General features: G+C 36.7%; 1 protein-coding gene across 1 annotated transcript in view; it reads right to left on the bottom strand.

Annotated features, from left to right (window-relative positions):
* The window catches only part of LOC150083648 (uncharacterized), a 250,721-nt gene that overhangs the window by 11,031 nt on the left and 217,003 nt on the right, over positions 1–22,687 (bottom strand). The window contains exons 27-29 of the mRNA XM_090378554.1: positions 19,502–19,583; positions 6,440–6,582; positions 623–748 (exon numbers count right to left, since the gene is read on the bottom strand). Coding sequence (XP_090234680.1) covers positions 623–748; positions 6,440–6,582; positions 19,502–19,583 — 351 coding nt within the window. The remainder of the gene's footprint in view (positions 1–622; positions 749–6,439; positions 6,583–19,501; positions 19,584–22,687) is intronic.

Here is a 22,687-nt window from a genome sequence, read left to right as displayed (position 1 = left end):
ACAGTTAGCTGGGATTACTAAATACCACCACTTCATGATTTTCCCTAGTGGAGTAGTGAAGGCAATGAAATTTTCTGATAGTAAGGACATTAATGAGTTCACTCTTCTATTAAAACCATTAAATGGGAAGATGGCAAAGGTAATCAAGCCAAGAGGACTGTCACTGGATTGCCAGTGGTACTTGTATAACAACATCAGAAGCAGTAACAGATTCTTTCAAAGCAGATGAAGTGGCCCCACAACCGAATAAAGAATTGAAGAAGAGGAAGAGGGGTTAATGTCCAGCGTGAATGTGTGCTATTTGTTCTTAAACTTGATAATTTTGTATGAGTATTTCTATGTCTACTTTTTTTACAGTAAAAATCAAGTATGTTAAATTTTTCATTCCTTAAGTTTTCCAGTTTTTATTCCCCATCATTAGGTACAAATTGTGAAGCATCAAATTGAGCTAGAGACCTGGAATTGGTTTCATTGGAAAGAGCATAGTTTTTTCTACAAAAATCATCTAAAATCTCATAATCGATATCTTGATACATTAACCACCTTTTCGTAGTCCAAGTCACAATTATGAAGTAATTTATTCTAAATTGCAGTAATATCTAATTTCAAGTAAAATACTTACCATTAAGTGACTCTTTGTATAAAGGAAGCTATTCTCAACATCTGCAGATTTTTCTGTCTCACTAAAAGCAGCTTTTTTATCTAGTTTATCATTAAATCTGTGTGTTTCAATCGGCTGATGATGGGTCTACAAAAAAAGCATTATTTTTGGCACTAGTTTCTGCTGTGAGTGAGTAAGAGTAATTATAATTTAGAATCATTATTATGAACAGTTAAAATATATACAGTTTCAGAGTATGGTGCTGTGACAAATGATCATTTTTTCTCACTATTAAATTATAAGGCACTAGGAACTGACAGATTCTAACCAATTATATTGAAGGAAGCAACAAAAGTAGTTACAAAACCTTTAATTATACTAGTAGCATCCTTGGAATCTAGTGAAGTTCCTATAGATTGGAGATCTGCAAATGTTTCTCCTGTTAACAAAAGTGGCTCAAAGGGTGAATGGGAAACTACAAAAACATACAAGTTTAACTTCTGTACCAAGAAGATTGAAGTCCTTAGTTAAGCAAACAATACAGGAATATCTGACAAGAATGGAACTATAAGAAAATAACAATGTGGCTTTGTTAAGAGGAGATCATGTCTGACTAATCTATTTAGCAACAATGGGGTTGTCATAGAACTGGATAAAAGAATAATTTTTACATCATATTTAGATTTCTGTCATGCTTTTGATGTGGTCCTCCCATGAAGGATTATTCTATAAACTGAATGAGATATTATAACAGATAAAGGAATAGTTAAATAGTAGGAGACAGAGAGTAGTTTTTTTTTTTTTTTTGATTTGGTAGTTGTTGGCGCATCGGCTTCTGTGGCCATATTGCACCTCCCAAGGTTTTTTTGCAGTACTTTGATCCAAGCCCAAGGCGGGAATCGAACCCGCGACCTTTGGGTTGCCGGGCAGGTACTTTACCCACTCGGCTAGCCCGGTCGGCAGAGTAGTTATAAATGACTATTGTTCTTCATGGGCTAATGTTATTATAAGTGTGGTTCCACAAAGTTCAGTCCTTGGCTCCTTCTTGTTTCAAATACTCATTAATGATATTGATGTAGGTATTTCAACTTTAATGTCTAAGTTTACTGATGATAAAAAGGTGGGCAGAGTATGCTACAATAAGGCAGATATATTATTTGGATAGGCTGAGAAATGGCAGCTGAAATTTAACACATAAAAATGTAAAATTATGAATGTCGGTAGGATAATCCTAGAGTAACATACCATTTGGGTAGCACCAAACTAAAGTTTATAAAGAAAAGGACTTGTGAGTAACTATACAATCTGATATGATGTTTACTAAACAATGTAGGCAGGCTTTTAGAACAGCTTATGGAATTATGTTAATGATATATACATAGAAATTTTGCTAGTAGAGAGAAAGAAGTTATTATTATAATTATATAAAGAAATGGTAGCCCACATCTTGAATATTGCATACCGACTTGGAAATCCCATTTTAGGAAATAGGATTTCTTTAAAAATAACCCTTTTGTTGTTGCGGTGCAAAAGGATATTCTTATCAGGAGAAAACTTATGTTCTGTAAATTAGTGTCTGGACATTGGGCATTTTTGTGGTACCCTAACTGAAGTATTTAACTTGTCATTAGGCATGTAGGGATTGAGTCAGTAACAACAATTATGATAAGCCAAGTGAGAAAAGCAGTCTGATATTTGACTGGTGTCAACTCATGGAGTATTAACCTCGTTGAATGATATCTGGCCATTGTTTATTATATTTAAACCTTCTTTCATGCTCCTACAGAGAGCAAGGGAGCTTATGTAAACAGCTTTTTTTTTTGCTTGTTTATGTAACAACTTGTCCTTCACAAGGCATTCCACTGAATGACAGATTAATTTTACTAAAAAATAAAATGAGATGACTTTACAAAAATATTATTAAAAAAACATTGTAGCTATGCATTTGAAATTTTATGTTTTAAATGAGAATACAGTATTTTTGATAACTTTTGTAAAAATGAACAATGATTCTTCATATGCTGGCCGTGTCATAATCATTTTGAGAGGTGTATATTTAAAAATTTCCTTAAAAATTATTTAAAAAATAATTACTGTAGATATGAAAGTGATGTTACATATTCTCAAAGATGATACTATTCTTTACTAACTGGAAAAAAATTCAATGAGAAATATTTGTTTATTTCTACAATATTCACTTTTAAAGTTGAGACTGAAAATTACAGATCCATCTTACTTATGAAATTATATTTTTGAAATAAAAATGTAAGAGTAATATCAGCTTTTTATTTCAAACATCCATACAGTATTGTTAACACTGAACAACAAATTTTGGATCATATCTTGTTACGGGCATGGAAGTAAGTTTACTTTATAGATTTTGGGGTGCTAAACACAGAAATAATGCTTAAAATGGCAGAAATATAAAAAAACTACTTTTTTCGAAAAAAGTAGTTTTTTTATATTTATACAAGGTATTTTTTATCTATATGGTAGTAAGATGTAGCTACGAACACACCTATATCAAACACTGGACCTTTTTACCTTTAGCTTGTATTCAACTTCAGGAGCATCCCTTTTCACCGTCCAACAATAATCGGCTAACATGGCGGCACTCCATTTGCTTTTGTATCTTTGTTCCATTGCTGCAATGTTGTTGTTTTGGTTTTTTTAGGAGAATTAGCAACTAAGGCCATATTGCTCCAGGGATATAGGGTGGTCATTCCCTGACCTTTCCGTATCCTCTGTATTTGGTGGTCACTGGCTCGAACCCTGGTCTAATCAAGAAGCGTGTGCTACGCACTGCCGCTCCTGCCCACCTGGCTACGGAGGCGCAATCAATGCAATGTCTTGATGGAAGTGCTCACCATGTTTATCACTGACGGCACCACAGTTTGGCAGGAAGAAATCCAGGTGAGTGCAGAAATGCATCTTCAATGACATGTTACACCCCAGTTTATCATAAGAAGTAATGAGATCTTCCACAAGCTGCCTGTAGTTGCCAGCTTTAATATTTCCTAGAAAACCAGTTGAAACATTTCGAAAGGCTTTCCATGCTGATTTCTCGCTATCATTAAGGACACATTCAAACTGTTCATCTTTGAAAATTTGCCTTATTTGGGGACCAATGGAAATGCCTGCCTTAATTTTCTCTGTACTTCATGGAAAGTCTTGGAAATTTCTCTTGCAAGTATGTGAATGTAGGACCTTTCACTTTTAAGGCCTTCATGAAATATTTCATGAGCCCCAGTTTGATGTGGTGGTGGACGTAAAACTTTATTTGGATCTATCAAAAGTTCAAATGCTACGTTCTTTATTCCAGGTGTTAATGATTTTCGTTGAGGCAAACTCATCTTTTGGTAGTACATATCCTTAGCAAGACTATCCCACTTCCAGAAAAAGCAATAATACTTAGTTAACCCTTTCATAGTCCTAATAAAATGGGATTACTTTAAATCACCACATATCTGCCACTCATACTTCTGATGTTTCTTTTTTGTGGATGGAATATGCAAGACGTATTGAAGGCAGCATATTTACATTGTGTAATAACACAGCCTTAAGGCTAACCTTAGAAGTGTCTATAAATAGTCGCCATTCTTCAGAAATATGCCTCATGCTCATTGCTGCCACTAGACCATCAACATCCTTACAAATAGTGAGTTCACCTTCTGTTTGATAGAATTTATCATAGTCTTTATTTCGAGTATGAAATGTTGTCACTTTCACAGAATGATCTAGAAGATTCCACTGTTGTAGCCTAGAGGCCAAAAGCTCTGCCTTATTCTTCAGCAGTTCGAAATCCCTGATGAGGTCGTTATGCTCACTTTCTGTGATGTTATTTGGTTCAGATGGATAAAGGTTTGGAGAAAATGGTGTACCTCTTGACGTAGACGGCTGCTGTACTTCTTCTTGCATATTAAGTTGATGTTCATCAGTGCCTTCATCTTCATCAGAGTGTACAGAAAATCAGTCGGGTGGTTCAGGAATGGGTAGTACTTCACTGTGAGGCATGGGATGAATTATAGATGATATATTTGGGTATGTCACTGTCCACTTTTTCTTCATTGTCATCCCTTTTGTAATAGGAGGCACCATACAGAAGTAATAGTCTGTGATGTGATTTGTTGGCTCCCTCCATATCATGTGCACTGTGAAAGGCATAAAATATCCCTTTTGATTTACTGATGCATTGAGTTTTGATGAACAGGTTGTGCAGCATATGTGTATAGATCCCAGTTCTTTATTTCCTTTTCACTAACAAATAGCATAGAAGAAAAGAAAAAATATTAAATGAAAAGCTAATTCTTTTTAAAAATATTTCAATTCCTTTGATTTCTTGTCAAGCATAAAACTTACCTCTGTAAACAAAGATCATAAAATATTAGCATTTATTAGGGATTTTATGCTATTAAAGCATCCACTGTACTAATAGTTTTAGTGCTACTGTTATTAATATTTTAATTATTTCAACCATGTAAATACTGTCAGATATTCGTGAGCCAATTGTTGCAAACCTCGATATATTTAAATTAATTTTTTTTCTCTCTTTAAAACAGTGCTTCTCAACCTATTTCATATAACATTAGGGAAAGCAATTTATCAAACAAAAATTCGGGAATTTTTTGCAACATATCATGATAGACCTAAGTACAGTAAACTCCCACGAATAGTGGGGGTTACGTTCCTGGAAAATGGTGCGAATACTGAAAACGCAAATACTGATTTATGGTGCCTATAGTAATAAAAGGGTTCCATTCCAAAGTATGAAATATATAAGAAAAACTTGTCTATGTATGTATTATATGTACCTACATAATATGACTATGTACATAGACAAACATAGACAGTACATATTAAATTAATGTTTATTAGAAATTTTGAACAAATCTCTCAAAAATATATCAAGAATATGGGTGGGGACAAAAATAACTCGTAATTGAAGTTTGTTTCTTCATTTTTTTTATTGAGTTCCTTTTGGATTTCTGTGTAAGGCAAGAGTAATTGTTCTAGGTCTCGTTTAAACTTCATGCTTCTTTCCAAATTAGGATCCATTTCCACCACCTTTGCTGAAAGTTGTATGGAGAGGCTAAAGATTTCCTTTAATGATTTGTTATTTAATTCTAACGTCTCAATGAGGAGGAAGATCTCAACGTCTAACAATGTTGAGATCTTCCTCCTCAGGATCATTTTGGTTCTCATTTGACCTTGTCACTAATTCATCCAACTCTTCTATTGTAATTTCATCTGCTTGAGCCTCAATAAGTTCCCGAATGTCTGTTGCATCAATGTTTTCAAAGCCCCCCACCTTCTATTCCCTGTGCAATTGCTACAATATCGGCAAACCAGTTCATTGACATTGGGGACTGTTTTAGCAACAACCACTTCTGGCCACAATTTTTGCCAACATGCGTTAATTGTAGATGCTCTTATCTCATCAACTGATACCTTGATGTTGATCAGGCAATCTATGATGTTATAATTTTTCCAACTTTGACTTACCGTTAAGTCTGACTCCCTTTCCATTTTTTCAATTAAGCCAGTAAAAGTTCTCCTAACATAGTAGGACTTAAATGCAGAATCACACTTTGGTTTAGCGATTGTAAAAGTGATGTGGTGTTGGGTGGCATATTTTTTACGGTGCTTTAAAATTCACATTTTTTTAGGTTTCATTTTATATTAAATCAGCAACTGCAGATATGCGAAACCACGAATACAGATACTGCAAATAGTGGGGGTTTACTGTATAAGGATATTGTATATGAGAAGCACTGAACTCAAATTATTTAACATTATATTATTTATTAATTTATTTTATTATTATTTTTTAAAACTTACAGCCGCCTCTAGTTCTTTTTCTAAAGCATCCATATGTGACTGGTATAATGCCATCTGTTCTCGATGATGAAATCTAAGTGAATCTAATTCTTGTTGAAAATATTTCAATTCCTTTGATTTCTCGTTACGCACAAAACTTAATTCTGTAAACAAAGATCATACAATGTTAGCTTTTATTACGGATTTTATGTTATTAAAGCATTCACTCTACTAAGAGTTTTAGTGTAAATATTAACATGAAATGTTTTACATGGTTGACGTAATTAAAATATAATTAAAATATTAATATTCTAATTCATGTAGTCAACCATGTAGTCATTTGTCACAAAATGCCACAACTTTGTCACAAAATTTCCAGTAAGAAGTGGTAAATTACTGCAATGGGTAAAAGGAGAATTAATCTTCCTATCAGTTTTCCTTCCTATTTTTTAATTAACTTTCCTATCAGTTTCCCTATTGGTTTTTTGTATGTTTACTCTTGCACGCACACACACACACACACACACACACACACACACACACACACACACACACACACACACAAAAAAACTTTTTTGCAAAAATTTTGGGTGAACATTTTTGGAAGAACTTATGAATGTGCAGTAACATCTGCACACTCATCAGTCAAATGCTGCAAAAAGGTTTTTATTTACCACTTTTGCTGCCGACTTTTCTGATGATCTTTTTGATCCAGGATTGAGTCAACTGAAAAGGGTAGAGACATTTTTTGGCTTTCCTCTCATTATGATGACTGAATTAATCAGCCTTGCAAGTTTCTTGACAAAATATCTGGTTTTATTTCTGTCAAATTGTAAGAAAAAGTTGTAAAGGTAGGGTGGTTTCCCCCAAAAGTGGATTAAAAATCCAAAGTTGCATATTTTTTATTTTTTATTTTATTTTTTATTTTTGGTAGTTGTTGGCGCATAGGCTTCTGTGGCCATAATGCACCTCCCAAGGTTTTTGCAGTACTTTGATCCAAGCCCGAGGCGGGAATCGAACCCGCGACCTTTGGGTTGCCAGGCAGGCACTTTACCCACCCGGCTAGCCCGGTCGGCAGTCGCATATTTACATGAGGAAGCAGTGAAAGTGTTAGACTAGTACTGAAGAGGTTTTTATGACCCATCAGTACTAGTTTCACTTTTCAAAGAAACATAATTTTCACATAAGGGAGCACCAATAATAAAACTTCATATAACTCTATGAAGATTTCAGAGAAACTCATTCAAACAACTTGCAAAAGAAAAGTAATTACTATTAAGTTCAAGGATTTATTCAAATTAAAGAGTATTGTTGTTAGATGGAAGAAGCTTGGTGACACCAAGTTATAAGCAAAAATGGTGTTCAAACAGCCAAACAAATATATTGTTAATTAATTAAAATACTAAATAATCAATTAATTAAATTTAACTCAATTAACAGAATAAAATATTTTTTAGCATTAAAAGTGTTTATCTGATTCTGTGATATGAAAAAAATTAAAAACTAAATTAAATAATAACTATCCTAAAGGCATGTGAAACACACTGAATGTTAGATTATGTAAAACTTTAAAACAATACATAATACATATTATGAAGGGCATTTGAAAAGTATGTGGCCTGAAAAGGTAGTGTGTCACAGCATTAAAAATTTCTGCACAAATGCCTCACATGGTCTGCGTAATAATAAAAGTGCAACTTAATGTATAACATTTCAAATAGTAACCCAGCAAGTTTCATGCAGTTTCAATAACATATTTTTTTAATTACAAGTCTTGAAATCAACAAAGTTGTGTGAATGAGAAAAGATGTACAAATGTTACAAAATCAGTCATTATGCAGTCATCCAATATTTAGGAAAAAAGGAACTAATGCCAAAGGCCACGAGGATGTGGTTACAGCACTGAGAAGGATGCCCCTTCCTATTCGATGGTTAAGAAATGGGTAGAAGAATTTAAACGCAGGAAGATGACCCATGCTGTGGAAGACCTGCAAAGTACATCACTCTAGAAGTTGTTGATAGTGTGCATTATCTGATGATGAGTGACAGTTCAGTACAGTGCCACTGTCTTGGGTGTCTCATCTGATTGTGTATACAACATAACAAGAGGTTCTTGATATGAAAATGGTGTCAGCACAATGGGTCTCAAAGTTGTTGACAGCAGATCAAAAATGAATAACAGTTGTCAAGTCAAGTGAAATTTGCATAATTTTCAAGCAGATCCAGCAAATTCTCTTACAATGTTTGTGACCATGGATGAGACATGAGTCCATCTTTAGCCAGAGTTGTCCAAAAAAGTGCAAACGTATCACATATCTCTTTACCCCTCCAAAGAAAGCTATGTTGATTCCTTCTGCTAGCAAGGTGATGGCATTGGTTTTTTTTGATGGAATGTTGCTAGTGGATTACCTTCAGAAAGGCTAGACAGTGACAGGGGCATATTACGCAGACCATGTGAGGCGTTTGTGTAAAAACATCAGTGACAAATGCAGAGGAAAACTCAGCAAAGGAGTCTTGATCTATCAGAACAATATGCCTACTCACATTGTCATTTGCATGGCTGCACTGCATAAGTGTGGCTTTGAAATATTGGACCATCACCATAATCACCAGATCTAGCACCATAGGACTTTCACCCATTTCCTAATTTGAAAAAATACTTGGTTGGCATCAATTTTCCCATTGACTGTGACATCAGTACTGTAGTGAGTGGATGCATTCCTGGAGACCCAAGAGCAAACTTTCTTCCCAGCTCAAATCAATGTATTGCAGAAGTGTACTGACTTCAAAGAGGATTATGTTGAAAAGTGATGTTACCAGACTCCTCAAATAAACTCTTCATATTCAGTCCGCAAACTTTTCGAACACCCCTTTAAAAAGTCATTCATGTTCTAAAGTTCCATGATAGAGGAGGATTTCACAGGACAGTACCTGCCTCGCCCACTGTTTAGACTAGGTCAATTTCCTGTTCTTGTGTTTTAATTATTTTATGACCTGAGGAGGGTTTATTATTGTATTTCCTCTCATATTCCCAATGTGAGTCTTCACATTTGCATTTTATCAAATATTAAATTTCCATAAGAAATATCTATTTTTTTTTTGACTATGTTATAAACTTCTAAAGTTGGGATGGAATGATGCTATGACAATTAAAAGAAAGAACTCTATTACCATTATGAACATATTTTATTTTTAGAGTGCTTAATCAGAAAATGTCATACAACAATTGGTAAGGCATAAAACTTGTTTTTAATTTTTATGATATTGGTACTTGTGATATGAAAGCTATTTAGTTATTTCTTTTTAAATAATTATTAAAATCTCTATAATGTGAAGTCCCACTTGTAATCCATGGCAGCTCAGTTAGCATGATACGTTGGCACCTGCCACTTGTTTTGAGAGGACTGGGTTTAATTTCCATTGATGACTAGAAGTATTTCTAAATTTTTCTTCAATCGAGTGTTTAGTTCGTCAAATTCAGGCAGTTTTCCCCATGAGTTGTTTCAGGTTTTTCAGCATGCAAAACATGCGTTAGCTTATGAGCACACGCACACACTTCAACATGGCACATTATAGCCATAGAAGCTGATGCACCAGTAAAATATCCAATCCAACCAACATTTCAACAGACAAAATACACATATACAAAGGGTACTAGGAAAGTTTTGCAATATGACGCAACAATGAATCACAGGAAGCTGCTTGTTGCTGCATGTTGAGACATGTTCATACGTGCATAGTAGCCGCCGCGCCAAGTCGATGGGCTCAGTTATTCATTAGTAGTAAGAGTGTAAAGTGCTTGCGATGGCATCGTGGTCACGAAATGAGATAAGGACAGTTTTGCGGTATAATTTCGTGCATGGTTTAACCATAGACCAGTGCTTAGAAGAAATGACTCTTGCACTAGATGATGATTGTCCACATCGTACAACGATATTCAGGTGGTATAGAGAATTCCAAAGGGGAAATTTCACTCTGGAGGATTCTGAGAGGCCGGGAAGGCCACGAACGTCAGTTACGGAGGAAAACGTTACTGCTGTGAGGAAAATGCTTGACGAAAACAGGCGAGTGACCTACCAACAGATAGAGGATACTTTGGGCCTAAATGCACCAGCAATTCGTTCAATTCTGCAAGATCATTTGCACGTGAACAAACTTTGTTCTCTCTGGGTGCCGCATCAACTGACTGAAGAGCAGATGACACGCCATGTGACTTGATGCCGGGAGATGTTAAAAAAGTTTGATAAGGGACAATCTCGGTATGTGAACAACATCGTGACAGGTGACGAGACTTGGCTGTACTATTACGATCTGCCGACCAAGGCTCAAAACAAAGTTTGGGTCTTTGATGATGACGACACACCCGTAATTGTCAGAAAATCCCGATCTGTAAAGAAGAGAGAGCTGGCGCCTCCGTAGCCAGGTGGGAAGGAGCAGCAGTGCGTAGCACACGCTTCTTGATTAGACCGGGGTTCGAGCCCGTCACCACCAAATACGGAGGATGCGGAAAGGTCAGGGAATGATCACCGCATATCCCGGAGCAATATGGCCTTAGTTGCTAATGCTCCTAAAAACCAAATAACAACAACAACAACTGTAAAGAAGAAAATGATAGCTGTATTTTTCAAATCGAGTGGAATTGTGGAACGTGTCGTTTTGGACACACAGAAGACAGTCACAGCTAAGTGGTATACTGAACAATGCCTGCCTAAAGTCATTGGATCTATGAAGAACCTGCGGCCAAAGTAAAGAATGGACACCTGGTACCTCCATCACGATAATACTGCAGCTCACCGCGCCAAAGCCTGCACCGAATATTTGACCACGACAGGACTGAAACTTCTCGAGCACCCTCCCTACAGTTCAGACCTTGCTCCCTGCGACTTTGCACTGTTCCCGCATGTGAAAATGAAGCTAAAAGGGAGGCGGTTTTCCAGTGATGAGGACCTTTTACGGGCTTGGGACGAGTGTGCTTTACTCCCTAGTGAAACTTGGCAGAACTGGTTTAAAGATTGGTTTCGGAGGATGGAGAAGTGTATTGAATGTAGAGGAAATTACTTTGAAAAAATTAAATAAACAAAGCTGTATTGCAAAACTTTCCTAGTACCCTTTGTATGAGTACGAGTGACAAGCCCTGGTACAATTAAAATAATAATTTTAATTTGTATCTCAGTGTCCCATCTTAGTCAGCACAGTACACTGGAATTTGCCACTTGTTTGGAAAGGTCTAAGTTTGATTTCCATTGATAACTGGAACAATTTCTAAATTTCTCTTCAATTAAGGCTGTACTTAAACTCAGGCAGAAAGAGTACAGATTTCTGCATGAGTTATTACAGCTTTTTCACCCTGCAAAGCATGCAAGTCGGCTTGTGAGGCGACTTGCATGCTTTGCAGGTCAGCTCAATTTGAATTTATGTCCCCTCAGGCAATTAATCCGAAAAGAGGAAGAATCCCATCAGCATTGAGCTTGCTCAATCCATTCAAGACCTTACACACCCCAATCAGGTCATCTTGTAGGTGCCTAGTCTCCAGACATTGCAATTTGCAGAACTTAAACCTTTCTTGGTAACAGCAACCCTATGTTCCATTCACCAATCTCGTTGCCTTGCTCTGTACTCATTCCAGCAGCTCTACATCCTTCTTGAAATGAGGCCTCCAGACCTGTATGCAGTACTCAAGGTATGGCCTGGCCATTGCCTTATACAAGGGGACAATCACCAACTTATCGCTGCTATCAAAATTCCTCTATTTCAGGTGTGGCCAATGAGTCGATCGCGATCTACCAGTTGGTCGCAGATTTAATTTCGGTCGATCACGATGAATTTTAAATATACAGTCATCCCTCAATTTGTGCACCTTGTGCAATGAAATTTTTGCGATAGTAGATCGCGGCATATTTTGAAGGAAAAAAGTAGCTCGTATCACAAATTAAGTTGGGCACTCCTACTCTATTATCATTGACAGGACACCATGAGCTACCCTCGTAGCCTATCTGCGCTGTTCAGAAAACTTCATATCTGACTGCACAATTACCCCCAGGTCCTTTTCATTCTCCACTACCCTGAGTGTAGTTAGTACCACAGAGTTGGTATGCTACTCTGGGGTTACTGCTACTCATATGTAGTACTTTACATTTGTCAATGTTAAACTTCAGTTGCCACCTCTCAGCACATCTGCTCAACTTTTCTAGATCCTGTTGCAATAGTGTACTGTCATTAACAACCCTTCCAACCTTCATATCGTCTGCATACTTGGACATTAACCCTGATATACCTTCATCAATATCAATGATGAGTACAGAAAGCAACAAGGGGCCAAACACCAAACCCTAGGGGACTCCACTAATAACATTAGTCCATGAAGAGCAGTGTCCATTGATTACTATTCTCATTGATTACCATCCTTTTATCCATAACAGCAACTTGCCCTTAATGCCATACTGCTCCAATGTGTACAGCAGTCTTGATTGTGCAACAGTATCAAAAGCTTTCCTAAAATCCAAGTATATGATATCAGAATTATTTTATGCATCCAGTTCCTTTACTACCACATCATAGTATCCAATAAAATTGGTCAGACAAGACTTCCCCTTCACAAATCCATGCTGTGTCTGAACTATAACTCGGTATTGTCTACATCAGTGGTCTCAAACTGGCGGGCCGCATCCGGTCCCTGAAGCAATTTTTCACAGCCCGCAAATACATTTCAATTATGTATTTGTTGTAAATACGGTGCTTATATTCACTCTCATTTTGTTAAAAAAAAATTCCGGCCCATCAGCTGCTTTCAGATCGTGCATTCGGCCCGCATGCAATTTGAATTTGATACCACTGGTCTAGATGATTCTGCACTGCTTCTTTAACCAGTGCCTCCATTAATTTTCCTGGAACAGAAGTTAAACTACCAGGTGTGTATTACTTGCGTCAGCCTTTGATCCGCCATTGTAAATTGGGGTCACATTTGCACATCTCCAGTCCACGGGGACCTCCTTTGACTTCAAGGAAGCGCTCATAATTATGGCTAAGAATTTGCTTACTTCCTTTGCTGCTTCCTTAAATATAACTGGATAGATCCCATGCACCCCAGGTGCCTTTCTTATGTTTAACTTCAACAATTTCTCCCCCACTTTGTTCTCAGTTATTACAAAATCATTTAGCTCCTTGTCAGAGTCTGATAAACCTCTGGCATTCTCTTCCCTGAATAACTCCTCATGTGTGAATGCAGATGTAAAATACTCATTCAGTTTGTCAGCTACCTGAGCAGGATCATCAACAGTTGAACCACCGATATCGAGTGGACCAACCTAATTCATCCCCTTCCTTCTAAGAGTTTACATAAGTAAAGAACTGTTTGCTGTTTTTCTTTGCATTCTTTGCCAAAGATTTCTTGTAATCTGCCTAACTTTCTTTGTGACTTGATTACAGACCAGCTTATAACTACCATAGGCCACAGTGTCACCTAATAGTTTATATGCATCACATGCATTTATCTTCTCTGCCACGAGTCTCATTAGTTCATCTGGTATCCATTTAGGCCTAAACTTTGAACAATATTTCTAAGTCAGTATGAAAAGCCAAGATTAATTAGCATTGACATTAGTAGAGGCATATGATTCAAGAAACCAAGCTTATACAGCATCAGCCAAAAAAAAAAAAAAAAAAAAAAAAAACCCACTTCCATTTCACCCCTCCGTTCGTTTGCAATACCTGTCCAGCTCAGCCTTAAATTTATTTAGGCTATCAACTTTCACAACAAGGGATGGAAGTCTGTTCCACCAACCAACTACCCACTGGCTAAAGGCAAATTTCCGCACATCTATCCTACATCTGTCTTTCCTCAATCTGAATTTAGGCCCTCTCAGGTGATTATTCTGAGCAAGAGGAAGAATCCCATTGGCATTGAGCATGCTCAAACCATTCAAGGCTTTATACACCTCTATCAGATCACCTGCCAGTGCCTAGTCTCCAGACACTGTAATTTGCAAAACTTAAGCCTTTCTTCATAAGAGCAACCCTTTGTTCCATTCACTAATCTTGTTGCCCTTCTCTGTACTCGTTCCAGCAGCTCTACATCCTTCTTGAAATGAGGCCTCCAGACCTGTATGCAGTACTCAAGGTGTGGCCTGACCATTGCCTTATACAAGGGAATAATCACCTTATTATCCCTGCTAGAAAAATTCCTGTATATCATTGACAAGACACCATGAGCTACTCTTGCAGCCCGTCTGCACTGCTCAGAGAACTTCATATCTGCCTGCACAATTACCCCCAGGTCCTTTTCATTCTCTACCACTGTCAGTGTAGTACCACAGAGTTGATACGTTGCTCTGGGGTTGCTGTTTCCCATATGTAGTATTTTACATTTGTCAATGTTAAACTTCATTTGTCACCTCTCAGCTCATCTGCTCAACCTTTCCAGATCCTGTTGCAGCAGCATACTGTCAGTAGTGTCCTTAACAACCCTGCCAACCATTGTATCGTTTGCAAACTTGGACATTAAGCTTGATATACCATCATCAATATCATTTATAAATACCGAAAACAACAATGGACCCAACACTGAACCCTCAGGGACTCCACTAATAACATTAGTCCACGATGAGCAGTGTCCATTGATTACCACTCTGTCTTCTCCCCCTCAACCATCCCTTTATCCATAGCAGCAATTTGCCTCCAATGCAGGGAATAAATTTGATATATAATATCAAAGTTATTACCTGCATCCAGTTCTTTTGTGACTGCATCATAGTATCCAAATTGGTCAGGCAAGACTTTCCCTTAACAAAACCATGCTGTGTCCGAGCTATAACTGAAGTCTTGTCTAGATGATCCTGCAGTGCTTCTTTAAACTGTGCCTCCATTAATTTTCCTGGAACAGAAGTTAAACTCATAGGTCTATAATTACTTGTGTCAGCTTTTGATTCTCCTTTGTGAATTGGGGTCACATTTGCACGTCTCTAGTCTATGGATACCTCCCCCGAGTCCAAAGAAGCTCTCATAATTATGGCTAAGGGTTTGCTTACTTCCTTTGCTGCCTCCTTTAATATAACTGGATAGATCCCATCCACTCCAGGTGCCTTTTTTATGTTTATCCTCAACAATTTTTCCTCTCAGTTATTACAAAATCATCTAGCTCACTGCCAGAGTTTACTTCACCTCTGGCATTCCCCTTCCTGAATAACTCCTCATGTGTGAATGTAGATGCAAAATACTCGTTTAGTTTGTTAGCCATCTCAGCAGGATCCTCAACTGTTGAACCATTAGTGGACCAATCTGATTCACCCTTTTCATTCTAGAGTTTACATAGGTAAAAAACTCTTTTCTGTTTTTATTTGCATCCTTTGCCAAGGATTTCTCATAATCTTCTTTGCCTGCCTAATCTCCTTTGTGACTTGGTTACAGACCAGCTTATATCTATCACAGGCTTCCATGTCATCCATTACTTTATATGTATCCCATGCATTTTTATTCTCTGCCATATGTCTCATTAGTTCATCTGACATCCATTTTGGCCTAAACCTTGAACAATATTTCTTAGTTGGTATGTAAAACCTAGTAGCTTCCAAGATAAGTTCTTTGAATGCTCCCCATTTTGAATTTGCTGTTGGTAACATCATCAGTTGGTCCCACTGTATAGAATTTAAATACTGTCTCAGACCATCGTAGTCGCCTTTACGAAAGCAAAAACCCTTCCCTTACCCCTGATGGTAGTTACCTCTTTGAGTAAATCCCACTTCAGCACACTGTGATCACTGCCACCCAGTGGTTCCTTTATCTGCAGATTCTTAATGCATGAAGAATCACTACTGATAATCAGATCAAGAGTATTACTCCCTCTAGTTGCCTCCCGAACATGCTGATGTAGAAAACAATCATCCAATAAATTCACAAAAGCCTTGCTAGTGTGTGAGTGACCAACCCACAAATTCCAGTCAATATCTGGGAAATTAAAATCCTCCATTATAAGACTCTCTGATTTACTGGACCACTCTATTTCCCTGTACGGTTTCTTATTATACTCATCAGAGTCATTAGGCCTATAGCACACTCCTACTCTCAATTTTGATCTCCCAATGCTTATGTCACACCAAACTGACTCGACACATCACTGTCCAGCAATGTCGACTGGCTTCACTTCCTTGGATTTTATGTGTTTCTTAACTAATAGCATAACCCCTTCTCCCTTCCTATGCTGTCTATCCTTTCTGTACACATTGTACTCCCCAAATTCCAGTTCTGCATTCCTTATATCTGTGTGACACCACGTCTCTGATATCCCAACAATATCTGCCTTTGATGTTTTGAGCAATACCTCAAATTCATCAAATTTATTTACCGAACTCCTAGCATTGGTGCACACGCAAGTATACATGCACCTGTTCCTATTCTTAGCTACCGTAGCACAACCCATGTGTTTACTTGTTAGTCCTTGTATCCCCCAAAGCTAGCAGTTTTCTGTCCCACCTAACACTGCCTCAATAGCATCGGCAAATATTCTTGCACCCTTTCTATTTAAGTGTATCCCATCCCTGTAGAAGCTTCTTTGAATTTTGAATGCTTCCCATTTAAAATTTGCTGTTGGGAACATCATCAGTTGGTCCCACTGTATAGAATTTAAATACTGTCTCAGACCACTGTGGTCGCTTTTACGAAAGCAAAAACCCTTCCCTTTACCCAAGGTTTAGTGCTGGTAGATACATCTTTTAATAAATTCCCCATCAGTACACTGTGATCACTGCCACCTAGTGGTTCCTTTATCTGCAGTTCCTTTATCTTAAATGTATGAAGAATCACTACTGATAATCAGATCAAGAATATTAATCCCTCTGGTTGCCTTTCAAACATGCTGCTACAAAAAACAATCATCCAATAAATCCACAAAAGCCTAGCTGGTGTGCGAATGACCAACCCACAAGTTCCAGTCAATATCAGTGAAGTAAAATCCCCCATTGTAAGACAATCTGATTTACTGGCCCACTCTATTTCTCTGTATAATTGTTCATTATACTCAGAGTCATTAGGACTATAACACACTCCTACTCTTAATTTTGCTTTCCCAGTGCTTATGTCACACCAAACTGACTCAATATTGCACTGTCCTCCCATACCAACTAGATGCACTTCCTTAGATTTTATGTGTTTCTTAACTAACAGCTTAAACCCTCCTCTCTCCCTATCCTGTCTATCCTTTCTGTACACATTGTACTCCCCTAATTCCAATTCTGCATTCATTATATTCATTGTTTATCTTGCATAAGTTGATAAAGAAGCTCATTGCCTTGAAAGCTTCTTCGTGCCTCTTTAATGCATGTTTTATCACTTTTATTATCTTTATATTAACAGTTTATCTTTTATTATTTTTTGTATATTTATTGGTTGTTTAATTTTTACACAGTGTATTTATTTTCATATTTTATTCTATGTATCGATGTCCATGTATTTAATTTATTTTTAATAAAACTTTACTTACTTTTTGGTCTTGTCAGTAGAAGGAATTTTTATTTCATTAAGACTTAAGCTATTTTAAATAATATTTCATTTTTTTCAGTGCTTATATTAATGCTGACCATAAAAAAAGAATTTTAATAAAAATGATCTATTTAAGGTCACACTGAAAATTTCTAAATATGTGTGGAAATCATTCTATGTAACTACTCAAGTTATGAAATTTTTTTTCTAAATTACAACTACTGCTGTTATGAATGTGATATTTATTTTATATTTGGCATGATTACATAGTTACTAAATTACAATATCATAAATGATCACACTATAAGTGAGTATGGGCTTGGCACACCCCGGGCTGGATATCATCATGCTTCTCTTTCTTGGTGATTCCCTTCTACTTCTGACTGACTCTCTCTCTCTCTCTCTCTCTCTCTCTCTCTCTCTCTCTCTCTCTCTCTCTCTCTCTCTCTCTCTCACACACACACACACACACACACACACACACACACACACACACACACACACACACACACACACAGTGTGTGTGTGTGTGTGTGTGTACTCTGAGCAGTGCACACGGGTGGCGCATTATAGCCATAGAAGCTGATGCGCCAGTAAAATATCCAATCAATCAATCAATCAATCAGCACACGGGCTGAAAGAGTAGCTCATGGTGGCATGTCAATGATATACGGGAATTTTTCTAACAGGGATAAGGAGGTGATTATTCCCTTGTATAAGGCAATGGTCAGGCCACACCTTGAGTACTGTATACAGATGTGGAGACCTCATTTCAAGAAGGATGTAGAGCTGCTGGAACGAGTACAGAGAAGGGCAACAAGGTTAGTGAATGGAACAAAGGGTTGCTCTTACGAAGAAAGGCTTAAGTTTTGCAAATTACAGTGTCTGGAGACTAGGCACCTGCGAGGTGATCCGATTGAAGTGTATAAAGCCTTGGATGGTTTGAGCATGCTCAATGCCGATGGGATTCCTCCTCTTGCTCAGAATCATCACCTGAGAGGGCATAAATTCAAATTGAGGAGAGACAGACGTAGGAAAAATGTGTGGAAATTTGCCTTTAGCCACCGGGTAGTTGGTTGGTGGAACTGACTTCCATCCCTTGTTGTGGAAGTTGATAGCCTAAATAAATTTAAGGCTCAGCTGGACAGGTATTTCGAACGAACGGAGGGGTGAAATAGGAGTGTTTTTTTTTGGCTGATGCTGCATAAACTTGCTTTCTTGCATCAATGCCTCTACTAATGCTTATGCTAACTCAGAGAAGGAGGCACCAAAATATCACGGCATTAAACTGGATGTTCTAAGGCTAGCTTGTCTATTTACAGGATGAAAAAATCTGGTAAGAGGTGTGGGCCCCCTGCAATTCTACCTAAATAACTGACAGTTACACTTAAAAAGGTCTAAATAAGTTCTTTGTGTTAGCAACAGGATTTAAAATGAATTAAATGAATACTTAATGCAGTGGCACATTTGACACATATTAATGATATAAACTATGTAAAATGAGCTCATATTTTATATAATTAATATGTTACCTTAATGAACACCATTATAAAGCAGTAATATCCTGTAGAAGTTATTCACGTAAAATACTTAGGTAGGAAACTTAATATTTACCTTTGTGTAGCATTCTATTTTTTTCATCTGCTTCTTGTTTTAATTTGTCAACTAATTCCATTTTTGTTTCCATGTGCTCCACCTTGTTAAAAATATATATAAAGTGACAAATTTGCAAATATGTCAATTTCCAATGTTTTCTAAAATTATTTGAAACTACACTTTTTCTTCTTCTAATGATAAATAAGATTTCTCTAAATCAATGTTTTTATTTCATTGTTATCCCATTTTATCTAACATCTGCTCACAGAAATGATAAGGCTCTTGCATATGAACAGTGAAGTTTGTATGATCCTTAGTAAAAAACTTGTCAATTTTAAAAATTTAATTTTTTTTTTTTTTTGCTTACTACAGTTTCAGTCCATAATAAACTGCCAATCTTTAAGAGTTCTGCTGTAAACCTCACTAAGTTTTCCACACAAGTTACTGAATTTATTAATTTAATTTCTTTACATTTAGCGAACCTAATTGAGAATAAAATAATTCTACAAAACTAATTTGTATTCATTGAAATTAAATGATTTCAGCTAAAACGTTTGCCAATATTTAATTAATTACAGTAAATTGTGCTGCTTCTTCAGATACTTCTTTGGAACTGACTGGAATGGACTCTCTTATTTATTTCTTAAAATATCTAATTTAATTGAATGATAAATTTAATCTAATTCTTCACTTGATTAGTGCTGTTGGTTTTCATTAAGAATCAATTAGAATCTTTTCTAAATTTTTTTTTTCTATTCTAAACTTGAAAATGAATTCTAGAGAGAATCTGAAACATCATCATAAATTGGGCTGTCTATCTGATTATTGGGACTTCGTAATTTACAGAAAACTAACAGACAAATAATTTACTCCAAAATATGGTGTTGAATGGTTTATTCTAATTAAGTAAATATTGTAAATATTGTTCATTAAATACATTTTTGCTCAATATTTATGTAAGATGGATGTATTATTCATATATGCTTTGGCTGAAATAAAATAGCTAAGAAGACTGTTTCTTAATATATTTTATTTTAAAAAAATTGTTACAGAATAACATTTATTTTGCATTTCTATTTAATTTTAAGAATTTTATAATAATTTTTTTTTTTTTTTTTTGCTGCAAGTTAGTTTGTGAATTTATTTGTTAAGACAACAATGTCAAACCGAAGTATTTTATACTGACAATTTTGTCATTTTATGCTCTGAAGCCAATAATTTATCAAGATTTAACAAGGTCAGATTTTTGAGCAGTTTTCTCTATTTCAAAAGTACGATAACAAACACATTTATGCAATGTTACCATAATAAATGAGACATTAATGAATAAATACATTTTATGCAAATATTGATTAAGAAAATATTACAGAGCATGCCAGTACTTGCCAAGCTAGTGTTGCACAAAGAGAGTTTTTTAACTGCATGTCACTGACGATTGTTGGACATACAGATTGAACAGAGATATGTGATTCGTTATTGTGTCAGAAGTGGCTTAAATGCATTGGAAACAGTTAAAGATATGAATGAAGTATATAGTATTGAGTGTCAGTAGGATGGCCATATTTAAATGGCACAAGCAATTCAGTGAAGGCTGTGAGTCTGTTGCAGATGATCCAAGACTTGGTCAGTCTTCCTCCTCAAGAACTCCTGAGCAAATTGCAAAAGCCCAGGAAATCTTGGATGAAGCTTATTCACAAATTATACTTCACAAATCAGCTTGTTAGAATGTCTATTTCATATGGTAGTGCTCATAATATTGTGAAAGATCATCTGAAAATGTTGCAAATCTGTGCCTGCTGGATTCCATACAATTTGACTGTACAACAAAACAGCACAGTTGGCCTGTACAAAAAATGCTTGATAATTTTTAAATACAGGATCAAAACCTCTTAAATCAAATAATGACTTGTGAAGAAACTTGGTTTTTTCACTATGATCCAGAGACAAAACAACAGTTGAGTGAGTGAAAGCATTCTGACTCATCAAGACCTAATAAATATCGAGCTTCTTGTTCGGCTGACAAACAAATTGTTCTTGTGTTTTTGACATGGAAGGCATCCTTGTAACACATTTTGTGCCCCATGGAACAACGCGAATAAGGAAGCATACTCTGATGTTCTCAGAGTCAAACTTCGGCACACCATTTGTGAGAAATGTCAAGAACTTTCTGGTGTGAAGTGGTTTCTGAATCAAGTCAGTGCCAGGCCCCGTACAGCTATTATTGTGCAGCCAGTGATCTCTGCCATGGGTGGCAAGGTTCTGTCACATCCCCCTTATTCACCAAACTTAGCCCCATGTAATTTCTTTCTGTTTCCAAGTCTGAAGAAAGCTCTGAATGGCAAGTGATTCGCGTATGACACAACAACGTCTTCCACTTGTCGTGGAAGTTGATAGCCTAAATAAATTTAAGGCTCAGCTGGACAGGTATTTCGAATGAACGAAGGGGTGAAGTGGAAGTGGGTTTTTTTTTTTTTTTTTTGGCTGATGCTGCATAAGCTTGCTTTCTTGCATCATATGCCTCTACTAATGCTAATGCTAACAATGCTCATAGAGCCACAATGGAAGCACTTGGCAGTCTTTCGAAAAATGGCTTGCAAGAAGCATTTAATGCGTGGGTACAACAGTGGCGAAAGTGTGTAAAAGTTCAAGGGAGAGCATTTCATGAAGAAGAAATCCACAGAAGATTCAGATGATGACAATTAAGATCTTGCACCAGTCCGCAAATTAAATGATTACTCCTCGCATATATATATACATATATACAGGGTGTCTCAAAAATACACGCAGAAATGAGTTCCTCATATGTAGACAATAAAAATATTTTATATCAACATAGTTCCGGAAATGCTTGGTTTCCGAATTTTAAAAGTCTGTCTATGACACTTAACTGTTCACATCACCTTATAGTAATTGTTCAAAATGTCTACCTTCTGCCTGAATATAGGCCCCACATCGACGTCTCATGGACTCGTGCAGATGATGCCAAATTCCTGGCATGTTTCGTATTTCTCACAACCTGCCACAATTCGATTGCGGAGAGTTTCCACATCAGCTACCAGAGTCAAATATACCAATGACTTTAAATGGCCCCACAAGAAGAAATCTAGTGGGTTTAAATCAGGCGAGCATGGAGGCCAGGCAGTTGGTCCACCCCTCTACTTCAGGAGTCGTAGATCTTGGTTGTCCTCTGTCAGCAGCATGAGG

This window comes from Mastigoproctus giganteus, chromosome 7, assembly GCF_048544385.1.
Source record: "Mastigoproctus giganteus isolate SK-2022 chromosome 7, ASM4854438v1, whole genome shotgun sequence".
NCBI lineage: Eukaryota > Metazoa > Arthropoda > Arachnida > Uropygi > Thelyphonidae > Mastigoproctus > Mastigoproctus giganteus.
Note: the sequence above shows the minus strand (reverse complement) of the source record. Positions and strands in the feature narration are given on the sequence as shown.